The following is a 19,090-nucleotide window of genomic DNA, read 5'->3' as shown; positions in this document are numbered from 1 at the left end:
AAAGTCTTCCCAGCTCGTCAACTTCATTAAGCATTCACTTCCCACTGTGCACTCGGCTCAGTGACCCAGGTTGGGAACCCATACACTGCCTGTTAAAGTCAGAATATAGAGTTAAATTCAAAACTACTTACCTGTTTGCATATTTTAATAACTTTCCTGACAGCTGCATGGGGTTCCCCACTTGCCTGCAAACCCACCTGGGTCAAACCTGAAAGTGAATGAGATCATGTCGGGTTCCCGACCTGACACCATTATTCAGGGATTTAACCCTGCACCCACACCTGTGCCCGTGTACCCTTGACAGTTAAAATTCTGCCCCAAGTGTCTGAAATGGGAAGTGTTCTTTTCTTCACCAATAACATTCCTCAACTTGATGACCACAAAATTCAACCAAATAAATTACATCAAGATGATTATATAATCAAGATAATATCCACAAATTGTACAGCAACAGTGGAAAGACATATTGGGCAGAATCTTCTGCATTTAGTCCCTTCTGGAATGGCGGGAACATTTGTGGGTTGGGAACCCGATTCACTAATTGGCAGCTTTGCCAAAGCTCTTTCACTGAGCTACGGCATTAGCATCCCGCCTCCGGGTTCCCTGACCAATCAGGGAGGAATGACGTGCTGGATCTGCCAAAGGATTTCTAATTAAAGGGCCTGTGACATGGGTTACAAGCGCTCACCAGTAATTAGATTTTTGAGGCTGCAGCAACCACAGGAATGGATAGGAGACCTGGGAAGTCTGCTCCTCAGATCTCTCACACTTACCTGACAATCCTGCTGTGGGATCTGAGGGACAGCAGTGAGGCCAGCTCTCCCAAGGACAGGGGGAAGAGGACAACCTCTCCAATCAAGCAGGCATGGATGGAAGTGAGCAGCTGAAGTATGGTCCCTGCAAACTGGAAACAGTGCACCAAGAGGATCCAGGATCCCAGGAGGGCAAGACCAGTGAGTGACATAACACTTTCAGGTGCCAAGCCCCACACTCTGACTTTCACAACATTCTCCTGCACAGTACTCCTCAGGACAACACACCATTCAGCTAAACTCATTCCTCTCTCTCCAGGCACCTCACATCACCATCTGAGCAGCCAACACTCACACTCACTCTCAGCCTATTGCCCTCTTGCACCCGGTCATCCTCCACAAATGGTGTCCTTCCCTCCTCTCCATATAAGGCATTATGAACACTCAAGCGACTCTGCTTTCTCTCCTTGTAGAAGAGAGCACGCAACTTGGCAACAGGCAGAGACCCAGAAGGGCAGCGGTGGGCTGGCCCTCCAGTGACATGCACCTGGGAAGGAGGTCTTTTTCCAGGAGACTGCAGATGTCAGCAGAAACCTGCTGTAAGAGCTTGAGCCTCTTGAGGCACTGGTGCTCAGATATGTCAAGAGAGCTGATCGTCTGTCGATAGACCTTGTATTGGGGGGGTCTCACCTACTTCCAGCTGGATCTTAGTGTCCAAGTACTCTGCACTATGGTGGGGCATGAGGATGGGGAGAAGGCTGCTGGTGCTGATGGTGATGGTGTTCCTTCTGCTCTTGCCCCTCATTAGAGGTGCAAAGTGCAGCTACATAAGCTGATCCCATGCCATGTTGAAGGCTGGCAGCAGGGAAGTGCAGCTGAAAGTGAGTGAAGTGCTAGACAAGTGAAGTGCCTTCCCAGAAATTGACAGTCACCTGTCAGGCAGTGATAGCCCTCTGAGAGAAGAAGTGCTTTGAACAGCAGCCTCTCACCTCATCATGGCTGGAGCTCTTCAGTTTCACTGATCAAAGCCTTCCTCACTTGTCAGAAGCTCTTCCCACTGTGCACTAGCCTCAGTGACCCTGGCAAGTTGCTATCAGTGTGGGGGAAAAAGGTCCACGATGTGAGAAATCCAGTATTGAGGGTTAAAACAGTTATTAATTGACTTCTTAATTACCTTAATTACTTACCCAACAGATCCATGGGAGTTCCCCACTCACCATTAATCCCCCTCCCCCACCGTAGAAACCTGGAAGAGGGCGGGAAGATGTCGAGATCCCAACCTGACGTCAATTTTGGGGGATTTAACTCCCTGTTATGTAAGCAAACCCTTCACCCCTTGCCTAGGAATCTTTCTCCTCATTATTGAAGTTCTCTTCAGTTGAAGCAAAAGAATGTCAATAAAACCTTGTCCAATGTTAGCAGCAATTTATAAAACACCTGTGAACTTCAAATTTACATGTGTTTGGACATGAAAACAGATTCTGGATGGAACATGTAATCTATTCAGGGAATTTTAGGAAGTCACAGAAGCATTTCCTCATTCACAATGCTCACTGAACTTAATAAGACACAGATAATAAATGTATCACATTCTAAGAGACTCTAAGTTTGTCAGGCTTTAATTGTACCAGAACCCTTGCAGTTGGAAAATAATAAATAAACTGACCCACCAGGATTGTACTAAAACATATGTTTTTCCACTGGCAACAGTCATGAATATACACCGATCCACAGAGATACATGTAAACCATCTGATCTACTTAAATATAGCCTGTAATTCACTCCTTGCGATTCATTATCCGATGTACAAACCATCCAAACCCCTCAATTTATTTGCAGCCTATAAAATTCCACTTTTTCCTTAACAAACCTATTGCACAGCACATAATAAATATAATTCTGGGATGTTACAGATGATACATACCCAACAATAGTGGGCAATAGAGGACACATTAAGAAACAATGAGATGTGGATTACAAGATCAATATGGATAAAGAAGGGGGTATCCAACCCCTCAGGATACACACTGCGTAACAGGTATATAGAGGATACAAAGTGGGGAACTGGGATATACAGGATACACAGAACAATAGAAAATAGAGAATAGACATTTGGGAATTGGGATGTGGATGATGCACACTGAGGAACAATAGGATATAGAGTTCACACACTGGGGAATGGTAGGATATAGAGGATATGTACTAGATAACTACTTAATCTCTCAAACTGTTCCAAAATTTAAAACACGACTATTGGATCTCACCTCAAAAAAGTAAGTTATTACAACCCTAGCTTTTCAAATCTTTCATTAGAACTATCTACTCTCACCCATCAATGGTTTGATTCCAGTGAATTTAGGCTGCAACTTTTCCATAGTTCTGATATCCTTACTTTAATGGTATACTTACACTATCTAGGGTGCTGTGATAGCAGGCCTATCCAATATCATAGAATCATTGAATGATTACAGCACAGAAGGAGGCCATTTGGCCTGTCGAGTCCGTGCTTGCTCTCTGCAAGACCAATTTAGCTGTATTACTTCCCATCCTTTCCCCTTAGTTCTGCAATTTTTTTCCTTCATGTGTTTATCTAATTTCCTTTTGAAAGCCCTGAGTGAATCTGCCTCTACTAACCTCTTAGACAGTGCATTTCCAGATCCTAACCACTCGATACGCAAAAAAACGTTTTTCCTCATGTCGTCTTTGGTTCTTTTACCAATCACTTTAAATCGGTATCCTCTGTTTCTCATCCCTTTCGCTAATGAGAACAGTTTCTCCCTATCTACTCTGTCTAGACGCCTCATGATTTTGAACAGCTCTATCAAATCTCCCCTCAAACTTCTCCCCTCTAAGGAGAACAACTCTAGCTTCTCCAATCTATCCACGAAACTGAAGTCCCTCATCCTTGGAACCATTCTTGTAAATCTTTTCTGCACTCTTTCTAAAACATTCACATCCTTCCTAAAGTGCAGTGCTCAGAATTGGATATATTATTCTAGTTGAGGCAGAACCAGTGTTCCTTGCCTTTGTACTCTATGCCTCTATTTAGAAAGCCCAGGATCCCATATGCCTTCTTAACCATAATTTCCATAATTTACATAGAAACATAGAAAATAGGAGCAGGAGTAGGATATTCGGCCCTTCGAGCCTGCTCCGCCATTCATTATGATCATGGCTGATCATCCAACTCAGTAACCTGTTCCCGATTTTGCCCCATACCGCACGATCCCTTTAGACCCAAGAGCTACATCTAACTCCTTCTTGAAAACATAAATGTTTTGGCCTCGACTGCTTTCTGTGTTAGCGAATTCGACAGGCTCACCACTCTCAGGATGAAGAAATTTCTCCTCGTCTCAGTCCTGAAAGATTTACCCCATATCCTTAGACTATGACCCCTGGTTCTGGATGCCCCCACCATCGGGAACATCCTTCCTGCATCTACCCTGTCAAGTCCTGTTAGAATTTTATAGGTTTCTATGAGATTCTCCCTCACTCTTCTGAACTCCAGCGAATATAATCCTAACCAACTCAATCTCTCCTCATACGTCAGTCCCGCCATCCCAGGAATCAGTCTGGTAAACCTTCGCTGCACTCCCTCTATAGCAAGAACATCCTTCCTCAGATAAGGAGACCAAAACTGCACACAATATTGCAGGTGTGGCCTCACCAAGGCCCTATATAATTGCAGCAAGACATCCCTGCTCCTGTACTCGAATTCTCTCGCTATGAAGGCCAACATACCATTTGCCTTTTTTACCGGCTGTTGCACCTGCATGCTTACCTTCAGCGACTGGTGTACGAGAACACCCAGGTCTCGCTGCATATTCTCCTCCCTCAGTTTATAGCCATTCAGATAATAATCTGCCTTCCTGTTTTTGCTACCAAAGTGGATAACCTCACGTTTATCCACATTATACTGCATCTGCCATGCATTAGCCCACTCACTCAACTTGTCCAAATCACCCTGAACCCCCTCTGCATCCTCCTCACAACTCACCCTCCCACCCAATTTTGTGTCATCTGCAAATTTGGAGATATTACATTTAGTTCTCTCATCTAAATCATTGATATATATTGTGACTAGCTGGGGTCCTAGCACCGATCCCTGCAGTACCCCACTAGTCACTGCCTGCCATTCGGAAAAAGACCCATTTATCCCTACTCTTTGTTTCCTGTCTGCCAACCAATTTTCTATCCCCACTACCCCCAATCGCATGAGCTTTAATTTTACATGCTAATCTCTTACGTGGGACTTTGTCGAAAGCCTTCTGAAAGTCCAAATAATCCACATCCACTGGCTCCCCCTCATCAACTCTACGAATTACATCCTCGAAGAATTCTAGTAGATTTGCCAAGCATGATTTCCCTTTTGCAAATCCATGCTGACTCTGCCCAATTCTACCACTGTTCTCCCAGTGCTCTGCTATAAAATCTTTGATAATGGACTTGAGAATTTTGCCCACTACCGACGTCAGGCTGACTGGTCTATAATTCCCTGCTTTTTCTCTACCTCCCTTTTTAAATAGTGGGGTTAAATTAGCTACTCTGCAATCTGTAGGAACTGTTCCAGAGTCTATAGAATCTTGGAAGATGACCACCAATACATCCACTAATTCTAGGGCCACTTCCTTAAGTACTCTGGCATGCATACCATCAGGCCATGGGGATTTATCGGCCTTCAATCCCATCAATTTCCCCAACACCATTTCTCTACTAATACTGATTTCCTTCAGTTCCTCTCTCTCACTAAGCCCTGTGTTCCCCAACATTTCTGGTATGATATTTGTGTCCTCCTTTGTTAAGGCAGAACCAAAGTATGCATTTAGTTGGTCAGCCATTTCTTTGTTCCCCATAATAAATTCCCCTGTTTCTGACTGTAAGGGACCTACATTTGTCTTCACCAATCTTTTTCTCTTCACATACCTATAGAAACTTATACAGTCAGTTTTTATGTTCCCCGCAAGCTTGCTCTCGTACTCTATTTTCCCCTTCTTAATCAATCCCTTGGTCCTCCTTTGCTGAATTCTAAACTGCTCCCAATCTGCAGGTCTGTTGTTTTTTATGGCATATTTATATGCCCCTTCCTTGGATCTAATGCTATCTCTAATTTCCCTTGTAAGCCATGGTTTGGCTACCTTTCCCGTTTTACTTTTGCGCCAGACAGGGATAAATAATTGTTGCAGTTCATCCATGCGCTCTATGCTATTGCCTATCCACCATCATCCCTTTAAGTAACATTTCCCAACCCGACATAGCCAACTCACACCTCATACCTTCGTAGTTTCCTTTACTAAGATTCTGGACCCTAGTCTCAGAATCAACTACGTCACTCTCCATCTTGATGAAGAATTCGATCATATTATGGTTGCTCATCCCCAAGGGGTCTCGCACCACTAGATTGTCAGTTATTCCTCTCTCATCACACAATACCCAGTCTAGGATGGCCTGTTCTCTAGTTGGTTCCTCGACGTATTGGTCCAGAAAACCATCCCGTATACACTCCAAGAAGTTCTCCTCTACGGTATTGTGACTAATTTGATTTACTCAATCTATATGCAGATTAAAGTCACCCATAATTACAGATGTTCCTTTATCGCATGCATCTCTAATTTCCTGTTTAATGCCATTCCCAACATCACCACTACAGTTTGGGGGTCTATATACAACCCCCATTAACATTTTTTGCCCCTTAGTGTTTCTCAGCTCTACCCATACAGATTCCACATCGTCAGAGCTAATATCCTTCCTCACTATTGCATTACTTTCCTCTTTAACCAGCAATGCAACTCCACCACCTTTTGCTTTTTGTCTGTCCTTCCTAAATACTGAATACCCTTGGATGTTCATTTCCCATCCCTGGTCACCTTGCAGCTACGTCTGCATAATCCCAACTATATCTACCCGTTTACATCTATTTCCGTGATTAATTCATCCACTTTATTGCGAATGTTCCGCGTGTTAAGGCACAAAGCCTTAAGGCTTGTCTTTTTAACATTACTTGTCCCCTTCCCACTATTTTTCACTGTGGCCCTGTTTGATTCTGGCCCTTGATTTCTCTGCCTATCACTTTTCTTATTCCTCTTACTGTCTTTTGTTCTTGTCTTTGATCCCCCCTCCTCTGACTCCTTGCAAAGGTTCCCACCCCCCTGCCATTTTAGTTTAAACCCTCCCCAACCACTCTAGCAAATACTCCCCCTAGGACATCAGTCCCGGTCCTGCCCAGGCATAACCCGTCCAGTTTGTACTCGTCCCACCTCCCCCAGAACCGGTCCCAATGTCCCAGGAATCTAAAACCCTCCCCCTCACACCATCTCTTCAGCGACGTATTCATCCGATATATCCTGCTATTTCTACTCTGACTAGCACGTGGCACTGGTAGTAATCCTGTGATCACTACCTTTGAGGTCGTACTTTTCAACTTACTTCCTAGCTCCCTATATTCTGCTTTGAGGACCTCATCCTTTTTTTTACCTATGTTGTTTGTACCAATGTGTACCACGACCACTGGCTGTTCACCCTCCCCCTTCAGAATGTCCTGTAACCGCTCTGAGACATCCTTGACCCTAACACCAGGGAGGCAACATACCATCCTGGAGTCTCTTTTGAGGCCACAGAAACGCCTATCTATTCCCCTTACAACTGAATCCCCTATAACTATTGTATTCCTACACTTTTTCCTCCTCCCCTGTGCAGCAGAGTCAACCGTGGTGCAACGAATTGGGCTGTTGCTGCTTTCCCCTGAGAGGCCATTTCCCCCAACAGTATCCAAAGCAGTATATCTGTTTTGCAGGGGAATAGCCACAGGAGATTCCTGAACTGCCTGCCTAGTCCTCTTGCTCTGCCTGGTGGTCACCCATTCCCTTTCTGCTTGTGGAGTCTGAGCCTGTGGTGTGACCACCTCTCTAAATGTGCTATTCACAATACTCTCTGCCTCGTGGATGCACCACAGTGTCCCCAGCTGCCGTTCCAGCTCCGAAACCCGGGCTTCCAGGAGCTGCAGCTGGAGATACTTCCTGCACACATGCCGGTCCCAGGCACTGGAAATGTTCCGGCTTCGGACATGGAGCACGAGGAGCACACCACGGCTTTGAGCTCTCCTGCCATGACTTAACCCTTTAAATTAACCTTTTGGAAGATCTTCATGTCAAATAATATCAGTTACTCTAAGGCCCTTCTTCCCTGGTCCTTTTACTACAGAACTCCCTAAAAAAAAACGACTTACTATATATGAAATAAACTGTAAACCTTTCTTACCTTAGATATTTACCCAGCTATTTAGAGCTATTCCCTAACAGCAGTGACTCACCAAACAATCACCTTCCAGCTTTCCTATGACGTCACTGTTGGCTTTTTTTTTCAAAACTCCGGCGCGCCGGAAGACGTCCGACTGCTCTCCGCTCCTGAAGGTAAGTGAAGGCCCCGAGCCTCGAGCTGCATTTATCCGCTCCCGGTTCTCGGTGTTTCCACACAGGTCCGACTGCTCTCCACTCCTGAACGGAAGTTTACCACAAGAATCACAGAATCGTTACAGTGCAGAAGGAGGCCATTCAGCCCATCGTGTCCATACTGGCTGTCTGAAAGAGCAATTCCCTCAGTTCCATTCCCCCGCCTCCGCCCCATAACCCTGCACATTCTTCCTTTTCATATAACTATATAATTCCCTTTTGAATGCTTCAATTGAATCTGCCTCCACCACGTTCTCAGACAGCGCATTCCAGACCTTAACCACTTGCTGCGTGAAAAAGTATTTCCTCATGTCACTTTTGCTTCTCTTACCAAATACTTTAAATATGTGCCCTCTCGTTCTCAATCCTTTCACGAGTGGGAACAGTTTCTCTCTATCTACTCTGTCCAGACGCCTCATGATTTTGAATACCTCTATCAAATCACCTCCCAGCCTTCTGTTCAAGGAAAACGGTCCTAACTTCTCCATTCTATCTTTATAACTGAAATTCCTCATCCCTGGGAGCATTCTCATCAATCTTTTCTGTACTCTCTCCAATGCCCTCACGTCTTTCCTAAAGCACGGTGCCTAGAACTGGATGCAATACTCCAGCTGAGGCCAAACTAGTGTCTTATACAAGTTCAACATAACTTCCTTGCTCTTGTACTCTAATCCCCTATTAATAAAGCCCAGGATACTGTACGCTTTATCAACCGCTCTCTCAACCTGTCTTGCCACCTTCAATGATTTATGTACAAACACACCTCGGTCCCTCTGCTCTGGCACCCCCTTTAGAATTGTACCCTTTGTGTTATATTGTCTCTCCAATTAGGGTACGTTTGCATTTTTTCTCCAGATGTAGAGGATAATCAGTGGGGATCAGTAGAACACAGAAGTGGGAACAGTTGGATGCAGAAAATCCAAAATGGGAGCATATGCTGGGGAACAATGGGATAGACAAGGAAAAATCTTCCAACAGAGAATTTTAAAGTGGGCGCATTGATAAACAACAGGAAGTAAACACACTGTGAAAAGCGGGATATAGATAATACACTCCGAAGAAAAAATGCCATCTTAATGTCATGCAACTGAAACCAATGTTAAAAACTGCTCATCAGTAATTGTCCTTGTATTTCATTGGTGATTTTGATTGGTGACCTTCCTGTTCATTGTCGCATTGAATCAGATAGTTGCAGGCTGATTTCTCAGTAAGATATTGCTGTACTGCTTTTGTTGTTTCAGATACTTGCATTATGTCACTTTGCTCTGAGAATACCGCTTTACTTACACTGGATTAACAAGGTAATATTACATATATGCTGACTGTTTGCTTTTCATGCAAAAAGTTAGCATTTTGGCTTGGTATTCATGGACAAAATTCAGCACCATTTCTGGCTCCTGCAGCATCGCCACTTCTGGTTCTCAATTGCAACTATCTCTTTAAGGAACTGAACACTATATGCTATGCTCACAAATTCTCAATAATTTTGAAAGATCGAGGATTTCTTACCAGTACGCAGTGGCATTTAATTCCCAGGAACAGCAGCAAAAACAGGTAGGAAACAGGAGCAGTGCTCAGGGATGAAGGAGAACCAGGAGTGGTGCTGATGGTGGTAGTGGAGCACAGAGCAGAACCGATGGAGCAGTTAGGAGTAGCATTGAGGGAGGGTAGAGGAGAGAGTGCCAAGATGAGCTGAGGAAAAGAAAAATACGACTGTCAGTAGCAGTGCGGGCAGGGAGGAAATAGAACAATGGTATGAACTAGGAGGGAAATGGGGAGAAGACTGCCAATGTAAATTGAGGGAGAAATTATAGAGTGTTAGCATTATGTGAATCATTTGGAGGGAGATAAAGGGCTGGATTTTCGCAGCGGAGGTGGGAAACGAAAGTCGGGACCACTACTGGGTCCCGAACCTGCCCACAGGGGAAACAGTAATCGGCCCCGAGTTTCACAGCGATGACCCCTTAACTGATATGGAGATGGGTTTGGCGGCCAATTAGCAGCCACGGGGGCAGGAATGGAGGCAGGCCAACTCAACTACAGGCCCGATTTAAACTGACCATGGCAGCCATTACTGTGTCTGCCGTTTGAGTACTGATACTGCAGATTGACAGATCTCAGCACCTTTGATTGTGCAGAATGTCTCAGCAAAGAAAGAGGCCTGGATCCTCGAGCAAGGCAGCCCCTCGATTTTCAGACGTGAACCTGGAGGTCATGTTGGAGGCCGTGAGGGAGAGGAAGGAAGTATGAAGGAGGATGCCTCCCAGACCAAGCAGGCATGGCTGGGCATCACTGCCATAGTCAGTGGCAGAAGTGTGGTCAGAAGAATCTGGATCCAGTTTAGGAAAAGTTTCAATGGCCTGATACACCCTGGCAAGTTGAGTGTTAACCCCAACCCTCAAATCAGGTCTCTGGGTATTCACCTTCCAGCAGACACACAAGCTGAGGATCCTCAGGGCGCATGCTGCTCCTGCATATGGGAAAGATGTGTTCACAGGCCGCTTACTGACCCCTCAGAATGGCTCAGAGCCATAGTACTGCTGAGGACCTGCCAGCACTGATACATGTAACTTCTAAAGAATTGGAGCAGCTGGCATTGGCCATAGAGGACAGCAGTGCCTTATGTTTCTCTTTTTTGTCCTTGCAGGAGAAACGGGCGCATAATGCTTGTAATATTACTTGTTCCTTTGGTATGTGAGCTATTGTAAGACTCACAGGAATACAAGTAACATCCAAAGAATACGTGGGGTTTTATAAGAACTTTACTAAAAAGTATATATGCACAGCTGGAGGAGCCTTATCTAGTTGCCCTTCCCTCCCAAAAAACACTTACCTTTTACATCTGACCTTTCTCCCCCAAACTGCACAAAGTTTAAGGTTCAATCCTTCCCATCATTCCCGACACCCATTACATTTATTTGACCCCGTCTCCCCACCTCCCACATTGACAGATATACCTCCTCCCTCCTCCCCACCAGTGTGGCACACGTTTCCCCGGACAGGGATCTGAAGGCACCGAAGATTGCGGCGGGCCCTCAAGATCACAGGTCTATGTTAATTTATTAATTTTAATCATTTGCATATTTAAAGTGTAGTCCCATCGCCCAGCGGCAGGGGGGCCGCCACGGAGCCTTGCCACTGCCAGAAGGATCAGGCCGGGCCCTCCCGGCATTGAGGTCCATGGCGGGCCTCCACTGGAGCCACCTTCAGACCCCCCCCACCTCAGAACCCGATGCCTGGGGGAAAACAAAATCCAGCCCGTAGTGTCAGACCCGGGAGATGAGAGGAGACAGACCAAGCTAACATCTGGGGAGGGGAGATAGGGGAATGGGTAGCATTTCTTAAGGAAAGGGCTGAGAGGGAATTGGACAGGACCTTACCAGAGGGAAGAAAAAACAATGCAGAAAATGGGTAAAAGAAAACCAGGTAGGATTCATACCGGAGCAAAAGAGAACAGCTAGATCAATTTTGGAGAAGAGCAGTATGAATACTTCGGCAGTGAAAAGTTGCAGACGATTAGGAAAGTTTCCTAAAGAAAGTCAAGCATTTGTATTTTCTGTTTTTTAAATGATCTCCTTTGTGGCCTGAGTGCTATTTAATGTCTTAAGTTTGTTTTACACCAAAGGAATGTGATCCTAGACACAATGCCTTGAGACTGCAGGTCTCCAGGTGTTGCCTGTACCTGCAGTTGCTGACTTTGTCCTGTAGCACAACATGAAATCCTGCAATAATTCTGCAACAGCTTTCTTTTTAAGTGTCATACTGTCATTTGGTGTATCATTTCTCATTCTCTCAAGGTTGCCATTCTGATATCTGTCCTGCTGATCCTAATTTTGATGATAGTCATTAGAATAAAGTGGAAGGAAGAATGGGACACCATAAGCCTGTCACTGCAAGTAAGTTTACTCTGTGATGTAACTGACCTGGATAATTATAAACTTTTTAAAGCAGTTTACAACACTATTTTCATTTCTTCCTATAAAGCCTGCAGTAGTAGAGCCCTGTCAGATTTTTAAACAGAAATTTCCTCAATCACACCAGGAGAATTGAACAGAGGTTATAACATACATCTCATGAGCTCTCACACCTTAAGCCCTGATTTTGCAGTGTCCCACTGGCAACATAGGGCCAAGTGGAAGTTGGTTTGGGACTAAAATTGGGCATACAACTGATTGGAAGGGAGTTGATTAGATTAGATTAGATTAGAGATACAGCACTGAAACAGGCCCTTCGGCCCACCGAGTCTGTGCCGACCATCAACCACCCATTTATACTAACCCTATGCTCATCCCATATTCCTACCAATCATCCCCATCTGTCCCTATATTTCCCTACCACCTACCTATACCAGTGACAATTTTATAATGGCCAATTTACCTATCAACCTGCAAGTCTTTTGGCTTGTGGGAGGAAACCGGAGCACCCGGAGAAAACCCACGCAGACACAGGGAGAACTTGCAAACTCCACACAGGCAGTACCCAGAATTGAACCCGGGTCCCTGGAGCTGTGAGGCTGCGGTGCTAACCACTGCGCCACTGTGCCGCCCGTTGGGGGGGGGGGTGTCTTATGCTGAAATGGAATAAAACCATTTTTTACTTAACAGCACGTGTGGCCTTATTTCAACGTTTAAGTACCCTGTTAAAATGTCCCACTTCTAAATTCAGGTCATTGGGCCAACCTCCACCCATTGAGCAAGCTTTGCTCAAAAAAGCTGGCTGCCTGATGAATTCAAGAACCTGGACTGCTCCAATATACTTCTCAAAAGGGGGTGGTCTTTTCTGTTGTATAGTGGGTTTTTTCAGTTTTCAATTATCTCTTGCTGTATTTTGTTCCATACATTAATTGATTTTGTTAGTCCCCCATTTTTGCACTCATATTTTCCAAGTAAAACATTCTTTCAGTATTCCTGATTGCTGCTTTAATTTCATCACACCATTTCTGAATGCTCTGCAAGATTGAGATAAGTAAGAGATCATGTGGATCTGCCATTTACAGGTGTAGTGACACCTTAGGCATTATGATACACCTTTCTCCACCTCAGGACTCCCATTTATAAACCTCTCCACAGATATCTCAGTATGTCAAGCAACCATTCATTACTATTTCAGCTTCACAAGACAGGATGTGATAGAATCGTGCCATCTGTTTAAGGATGGCTTGTAAATAACATCTAGATCAGGGATGGTTCTTCCTGTAGAAATGAAGGTTTCTACAGCATGAAACTTTCATGCTACCGGATCTATTCAAGCTATCTAAGAGGACATCTGCCACACTAGATAGTGTGTATTGCACATATTTCATCAAGCAAGAAATGACGTATTCAACAATTTCCCTGTGAAATAGAGGTATCAGTTGGACTGGGGGCAGAACTTTCACAGGATGGTAGGGATGCTTCAAGGGTAAAGTGTCAACCCCATGGCCAACATGAAATGGAAGGATTGATACTCAATTAATGCTCACGTAGTCTCTGACCACATCTAAACATCATTTTGCACATCGTAGGCCATTATCCAGGAATGATACAGGATGCCTTCATAATGCAATAAGCATTCGAGTCCTAGTTTTTGGAATGACAAGAAAGATTGGGGGAATGGAACTTGAAAGAAAAGTACTAACCACTGCATTCTTGCTGGTGACTCCACTCTAGCAGGAGTAGTGCAGCCTGAACTTTTATTAGCTATTCATTGGCTGCAATCTCACCTGCAAGAAAAGTGTGTCATCCAACTTTGGCATAATGAAATAGACTGTGCAAAAGACAAAATTGATTTGAGCTGGTGCATGGCAACCTGTGGGGTGGGCTTTGCAGCAAGAATGATACCAAGCAGCATGTGCAACACTCCTAACTTAGGTTTGTGCCATACTTGATGAAGAAGAAATACGCACAAGAGTGACGAGAATACTTACCATTGCCTTCTTCCTAATACCAGCAAACCATTTCTTCATTTACAGCAAGACATCTCCTTATATTCCATTATTAATTCCCCAGACTCACTTTCTATAGGACCAATGCTCATTTTGACAACTCTTTTAAATATCTCTAGAAACTCTTACTATCTGTTTTTATATTTCTAGCTAGCTTTCTCTCATGCTCTAATTTTTCCCTCCTTATTAATCTTTTTGTCATTCTTTGCTGTTTTTTATATTCTGTCCAATGAGAAATCAGCTATGCTCCATTAGCGCTGTGCGATCCTCCCCATTCGATTTCCCTCTGTACATTCTGCCGTGATAATACTTCATGCTCAAGCACTATCAGAGGAATTTCTGCCCTCTCACCTGTTTTAGGCCCTTCTTAGAATCCACCTTTTTGACCAAGCTTTTATTAATACTTCCCAATATCTCCTTCTTTGGCTCTTTGCCCATTTTGTTTTAATTACATTTTCGGGCAGCACCTGAGGCTGCTTTTCTACATTAGAGGCACTATATGAATGAAAATTGTTGTTGTTTGATAAACTTTGAGGTAAATTCACTGCACTTCCAGCACTTCAAAAAAGCATGGGTCAGAGATACAGCCACAACATCATATCGCCCATTATGCTAAACCATGCTCCCTTCAAGCACACTTGCCCATTGAAAGAATGGCATCAATGAATAAGAGCAAAGAACAAAGAACAGTACAGCACAGGAACAGGCCATTCGGCCCTCCAAGCCTGCGCCGATCTTGATGCCTGCCTAAACTAAAACCTTCTGCACTTCCGGAAACCGTATCCCTCTATTCCCATCCTATTCATGTATTTGTCAAGATTCCTCTTAAACGTCGCTATCGTACCTGCTTCCACCACCTCCCCCGGCAGCAAGTTCCAGGCACTCACCACCCTCTGTGTAAAGAACTTGCCTCACACATCCCCTCTAAACTTTGCACCTCACACCTTAAACCTATCTCCCCTAGCAACTGACTCTTCCACCCTGGGGAAAAGCTTCTGACTATCCACTCTGTCCATGCCACTCATAACTTTGTAAACCTCTATCATGTCACCCCTCCACCTCCGTCGTTCCAGTGAAAACAATCCGAGTTTATCCAACCTCTCCTCATAGCTAATACCCTCCAGACCAGGCAACATCCTGGTAAACCTCTTCTGTACCCTCTCCAAAGCCTCCACAACCTTCTGGTAGTGTGGCGACCAGAATTGCACTCAATATTCCAAGTGTGGTCTAACTAAGGTTCTATATAGCTGCAGCATGACTTGCCAATTTTTATACTCTATGCCCCAACCGATGAAGGCAAGCATGCCGTATGCCTTCTTGACTACCTTATCCACCTGTGTTGCCACTTTCAGTGACCTGTGGACCTGTATGCCCAGATCTCTCTGCCTGTCAATACTCCTAAAGGTTCTGCCATTTACTTCCCACCTGCATTAGACCTTCCAAAATGCATTACTTCACATTTGTCCGGATTAAACTCCATCTGCCATTTCTCTGCCCAAGTCTCCAACCGATCTATATCCTGCTGTATCCTCTGACAATCCGCATCACTATCCGCAACTCCACCAACCTCTGTGTCGTCCACAAACTTACTAATCAGACCAGCTACATTTTCCTCCAAATCATTTATATATACTACAAACAGCAAAGGTCCCAGCACTGATCCCGGCGGAACACCACTGGTCACAGCCCTCCATTCAGAAAAGCACCCTTCCACTGCTACCCTCTGTCTTCTATGACCGAGCCAGTTCTGTATCCATCTTGCCAGCTCCCCTCTGATCCCATGTGACTTCACCTTTGGGACCAGTCTGCCATGAGGGACCTTGTCAAAGGCTTTACTGAAGTCCATGTAGACAACATCCACTGCCCTTCCTTCATCAATCATCTTCGTCACTTCCTCAAAAAACTCAATCAAGTTGGTGAGACACGACCTCCCCTTCACAAAACCATGCTGCCTCTCGCTAATAAGTTCATTTGTTTCCAAATGGGAGTAAATCCTGTCCCAAAGAATCCTCTCTAATAATTTCCCTACCACTGACGTAAGGCTCACCGGCCTATAATTTCCTGGATTATCCTTGCTACCCTTCTTAAACAAAGGAACAACATTGGCTATTCTCCAGTCCTCTGGGACCTCACCTGTAGCCAATGAGGATACAAAGATTTCTGTCAAGGCCCCAGCAATTTCCTCCCTTGTCTCCCTCAGTATTCTGGGGTAGATCCCATCAGACTCTGGGGACTTATCTGCCTTAATACTTTGCAAGACGCCCAACACATCCTCCTTTTTGATAACGACCTGACCCAGACTATCTACACTCCCTTCCCTAGACTCATCATCCACCAAGTCCTTCTCTTTGGTGAATACTGATGCAAAGTATTCATTTAGTACCTCGCCCATTTCTTCTGGCTCCACGCATAGATTCCCTCCTCTGTCCTTCAGTGGACCAACCCTTTCCCTGGCTACCCTCTTGCTCTTTATATACGTATAAAAAGCCTTGGGATTCTCCTTAATCCTGTTTGCCAATGACTTTTCATGACCCCTTTTAGTCCTCCTGACTCCTTGCCTAAGTTCCTTCCTACTTTCTTTATATTCCTCAAGGGCTTCATCTATTCCCAGCCTTCTAGCCCTTACGCACGCTTCCTTTTTCTTTTTGACTAGGTTCACAATATCCCTCATTATCCAAGGTTCCCGAAACTTGCTAAACTTATCCTTCTTCCTCACAGGAACATGCCGGTCCTGGATTGTAATCAACTGACGTTTGAAAGACTCCCACATGTCAGATGTTGATTTACCCTCAAACAGCTGCCCCCAATCTAAATTCTTCAGTTCCTGCCTAATATTGTTATACTTAGCCTTCCCCCAATTTAGCACCTTCACCCGAGGACTAGTCTTATCTTTATCCACAAATACCTTAAAACTTACGGAATTATGGTCACTGTTCCCAAAATGCTCCCCTACTGAAACTTCGACCACCTGGCCGGGCTCATTCCCCAATACCAGGTCCAGTACGGCCCCTTCCCTAGTTGGACTATCTACATATTGTTTCAAGAAGCCCTCCTGGATGCTCCTTACAAATTCTGCCCCATCCAAGCCCCTAGCACTAAGTGAGTCCCAGTCAATATAGGGGAAGTTAAAATCACCCACCACTACAACCCTGTTGCTTTTACATCTTTCTAAAATCTGTCTACATACCTGCTCCTCTACCTCCTGCTGACTGTTGGGAGGCCTGTAGTAAACCCCCAACATCGTGACTGCACCCTTCCTATTCCTGCGCTCTACCCATATTGCCTCGTTGCATGACCCCCTCCAAGGTGTCCTCCCGCAGTACAGCTGTGATATTCTCCTTAACCAGTAATGCAACTCCCCCCACCCCTTTTACATCCCCCTCTATCCCGCCTGAAGCTTCTAAATCCTGGAACATTTAGCTGCTAATCCTGTCTTCCCTTAACCAAGTCTCTGTAATAGCAACAACATCATAGTTCCAAGTACTAATCCAAGCTCTAAGTTCATCTGCCTTACCTGTTATACTTCTCGCATTGAAACAAATGCACTTCAGACCACCAGTCCCGCTGTGCTCCGCAACATCTCCCTGCCTGCTCTTCCTCTTCGTCTTACTGGCCTTATTTACTAGTTCCCCCTCAGTTATTTCACCTGCTGTCCTACTGCCCTGGTTTCCACCCCCTGCCACACTAGTTTAAACCCTCCCGAGTGACACTAGCAAACTTCACAGCCAGGATCATTGTGCCCCTCTAGTTTAGATGCAACCCGTCCTTCTTGTACAGGTCCCACCTGTCCCGGAAGAGATCCCAATGATCCAGATATCTGAGACCCTCCCTCCTACACCAGCTGTTCAGCCACATGTTTAGCTGCACTATCTTCCTATTTCTAGCCTCACTGGCAGGTGGCACAGGGAGTAATCCCGAGATTACAACCCTAGAGGTCCTGTCTTTTAACTTTCTACCTAACTCCCTGAACTCCCCCTGCAGGACTTCATCACTCTTCCTGCCTATGTCGTTAGTACCAATGTGTACCACGACCTCTGGCTGGTCACCCTCCCCCTTCAGAATGCTCCCTGTCCGTTCAGAGACATCCTTGACCCTGGCACCAGGGAGGCAACATACCATCCTGGAGTCTCTTTCACGTCCACAGAAGTGCCTATCTGTGCCCCATATACCCGTATCTTTTCTAAATATTTGATTCAACTATTTGTTAATTTATAGGGAATCCCACAAGATCAGGGTGGGGAATGCTGTAACAGAATTTGTGATTGAAGCAGACCCCATGTCAACATTACAGAATTTTTGATAGCTGTTTGAAGGAAAGAGTGATAAAGAGATATAGGAACAGGACGGGGACATAGGATTAAGACTGCTATGTGTGGAGAATATACATAAACATATACTACTTTTTGGGATGAATGGACTGAGTAGTGCTTTGAAATTGCAATTGTATTGTGCATTGTATACTCTAGAGGCTGCTGTCGAACAAACATGCTAGCAAAGAGAAAGTGAAACTAAGACAGAATAATAAATGAAGAAGCCTTTATGTTCATCTGCTGTAGTCTTTGTCTCTCTGTCTCTTCCTTATACCTTATATTAAACTCCGCTAAACTTCATTTGAGTCCCAAGGACATCATAGACAGCTTCCAAGTTTTAATTTCAGCATAACTATATGTAACCTAAGTTTACAGATAGATGTTACCATTACTGCTCTGTTTGTAAAACTGAAGACCCAGTTCACTGGCTTTTGCTTTGAGTTAAGTTCTTATTTTTGGAATTTAAAGGTGTATTCTATTTATGCAGGTAACAGCTCCATTCCTCCACATTGGTGTAGTTATCACTATGACGAGTGTGGCTTGGTTCGTCATTGATCAATTTTTCCAATCAAAGAAAAGAAGTGAGTAACAGATATACACAGTAGAATGGGACAAACAGACACTGTAAAAAGACTGTGAGTAGCTGTATTTGAGTCAAGG

At 44.6% G+C, this 19,090-nt stretch overlaps 1 protein-coding gene across 8 annotated transcripts in view; it reads left to right on the top strand.

Annotated features, from left to right (window-relative positions):
- gdpd2 (glycerophosphodiester phosphodiesterase domain containing 2) overlaps positions 1–19,090 on the top strand; it is a 224,312-nt gene that overhangs the window by 149,076 nt on the left and 56,146 nt on the right. For 7 of the 8 annotated variants that reach the window (XM_068047952.1, XM_068047953.1, XM_068047956.1 and 4 more), the window contains 3 exons: positions 9,439–9,498; positions 11,995–12,093; positions 18,918–19,011. In XM_068047952.1, coding sequence (XP_067904053.1) covers positions 9,439–9,498; positions 11,995–12,093; positions 18,918–19,011 — 253 coding nt within the window. The remainder of the gene's footprint in view (positions 1–9,438; positions 9,499–11,994; positions 12,094–18,917; positions 19,012–19,090) is intronic. The other variant, XM_068047954.1, reaches the window with a different exon arrangement.

The sequence above is a fragment of the Heterodontus francisci genome, chromosome 15, assembly GCF_036365525.1.
Source record: "Heterodontus francisci isolate sHetFra1 chromosome 15, sHetFra1.hap1, whole genome shotgun sequence".
NCBI lineage: Eukaryota > Metazoa > Chordata > Chondrichthyes > Heterodontiformes > Heterodontidae > Heterodontus > Heterodontus francisci.
This window is presented reverse-complemented; position numbering and strand designations above follow the sequence as displayed.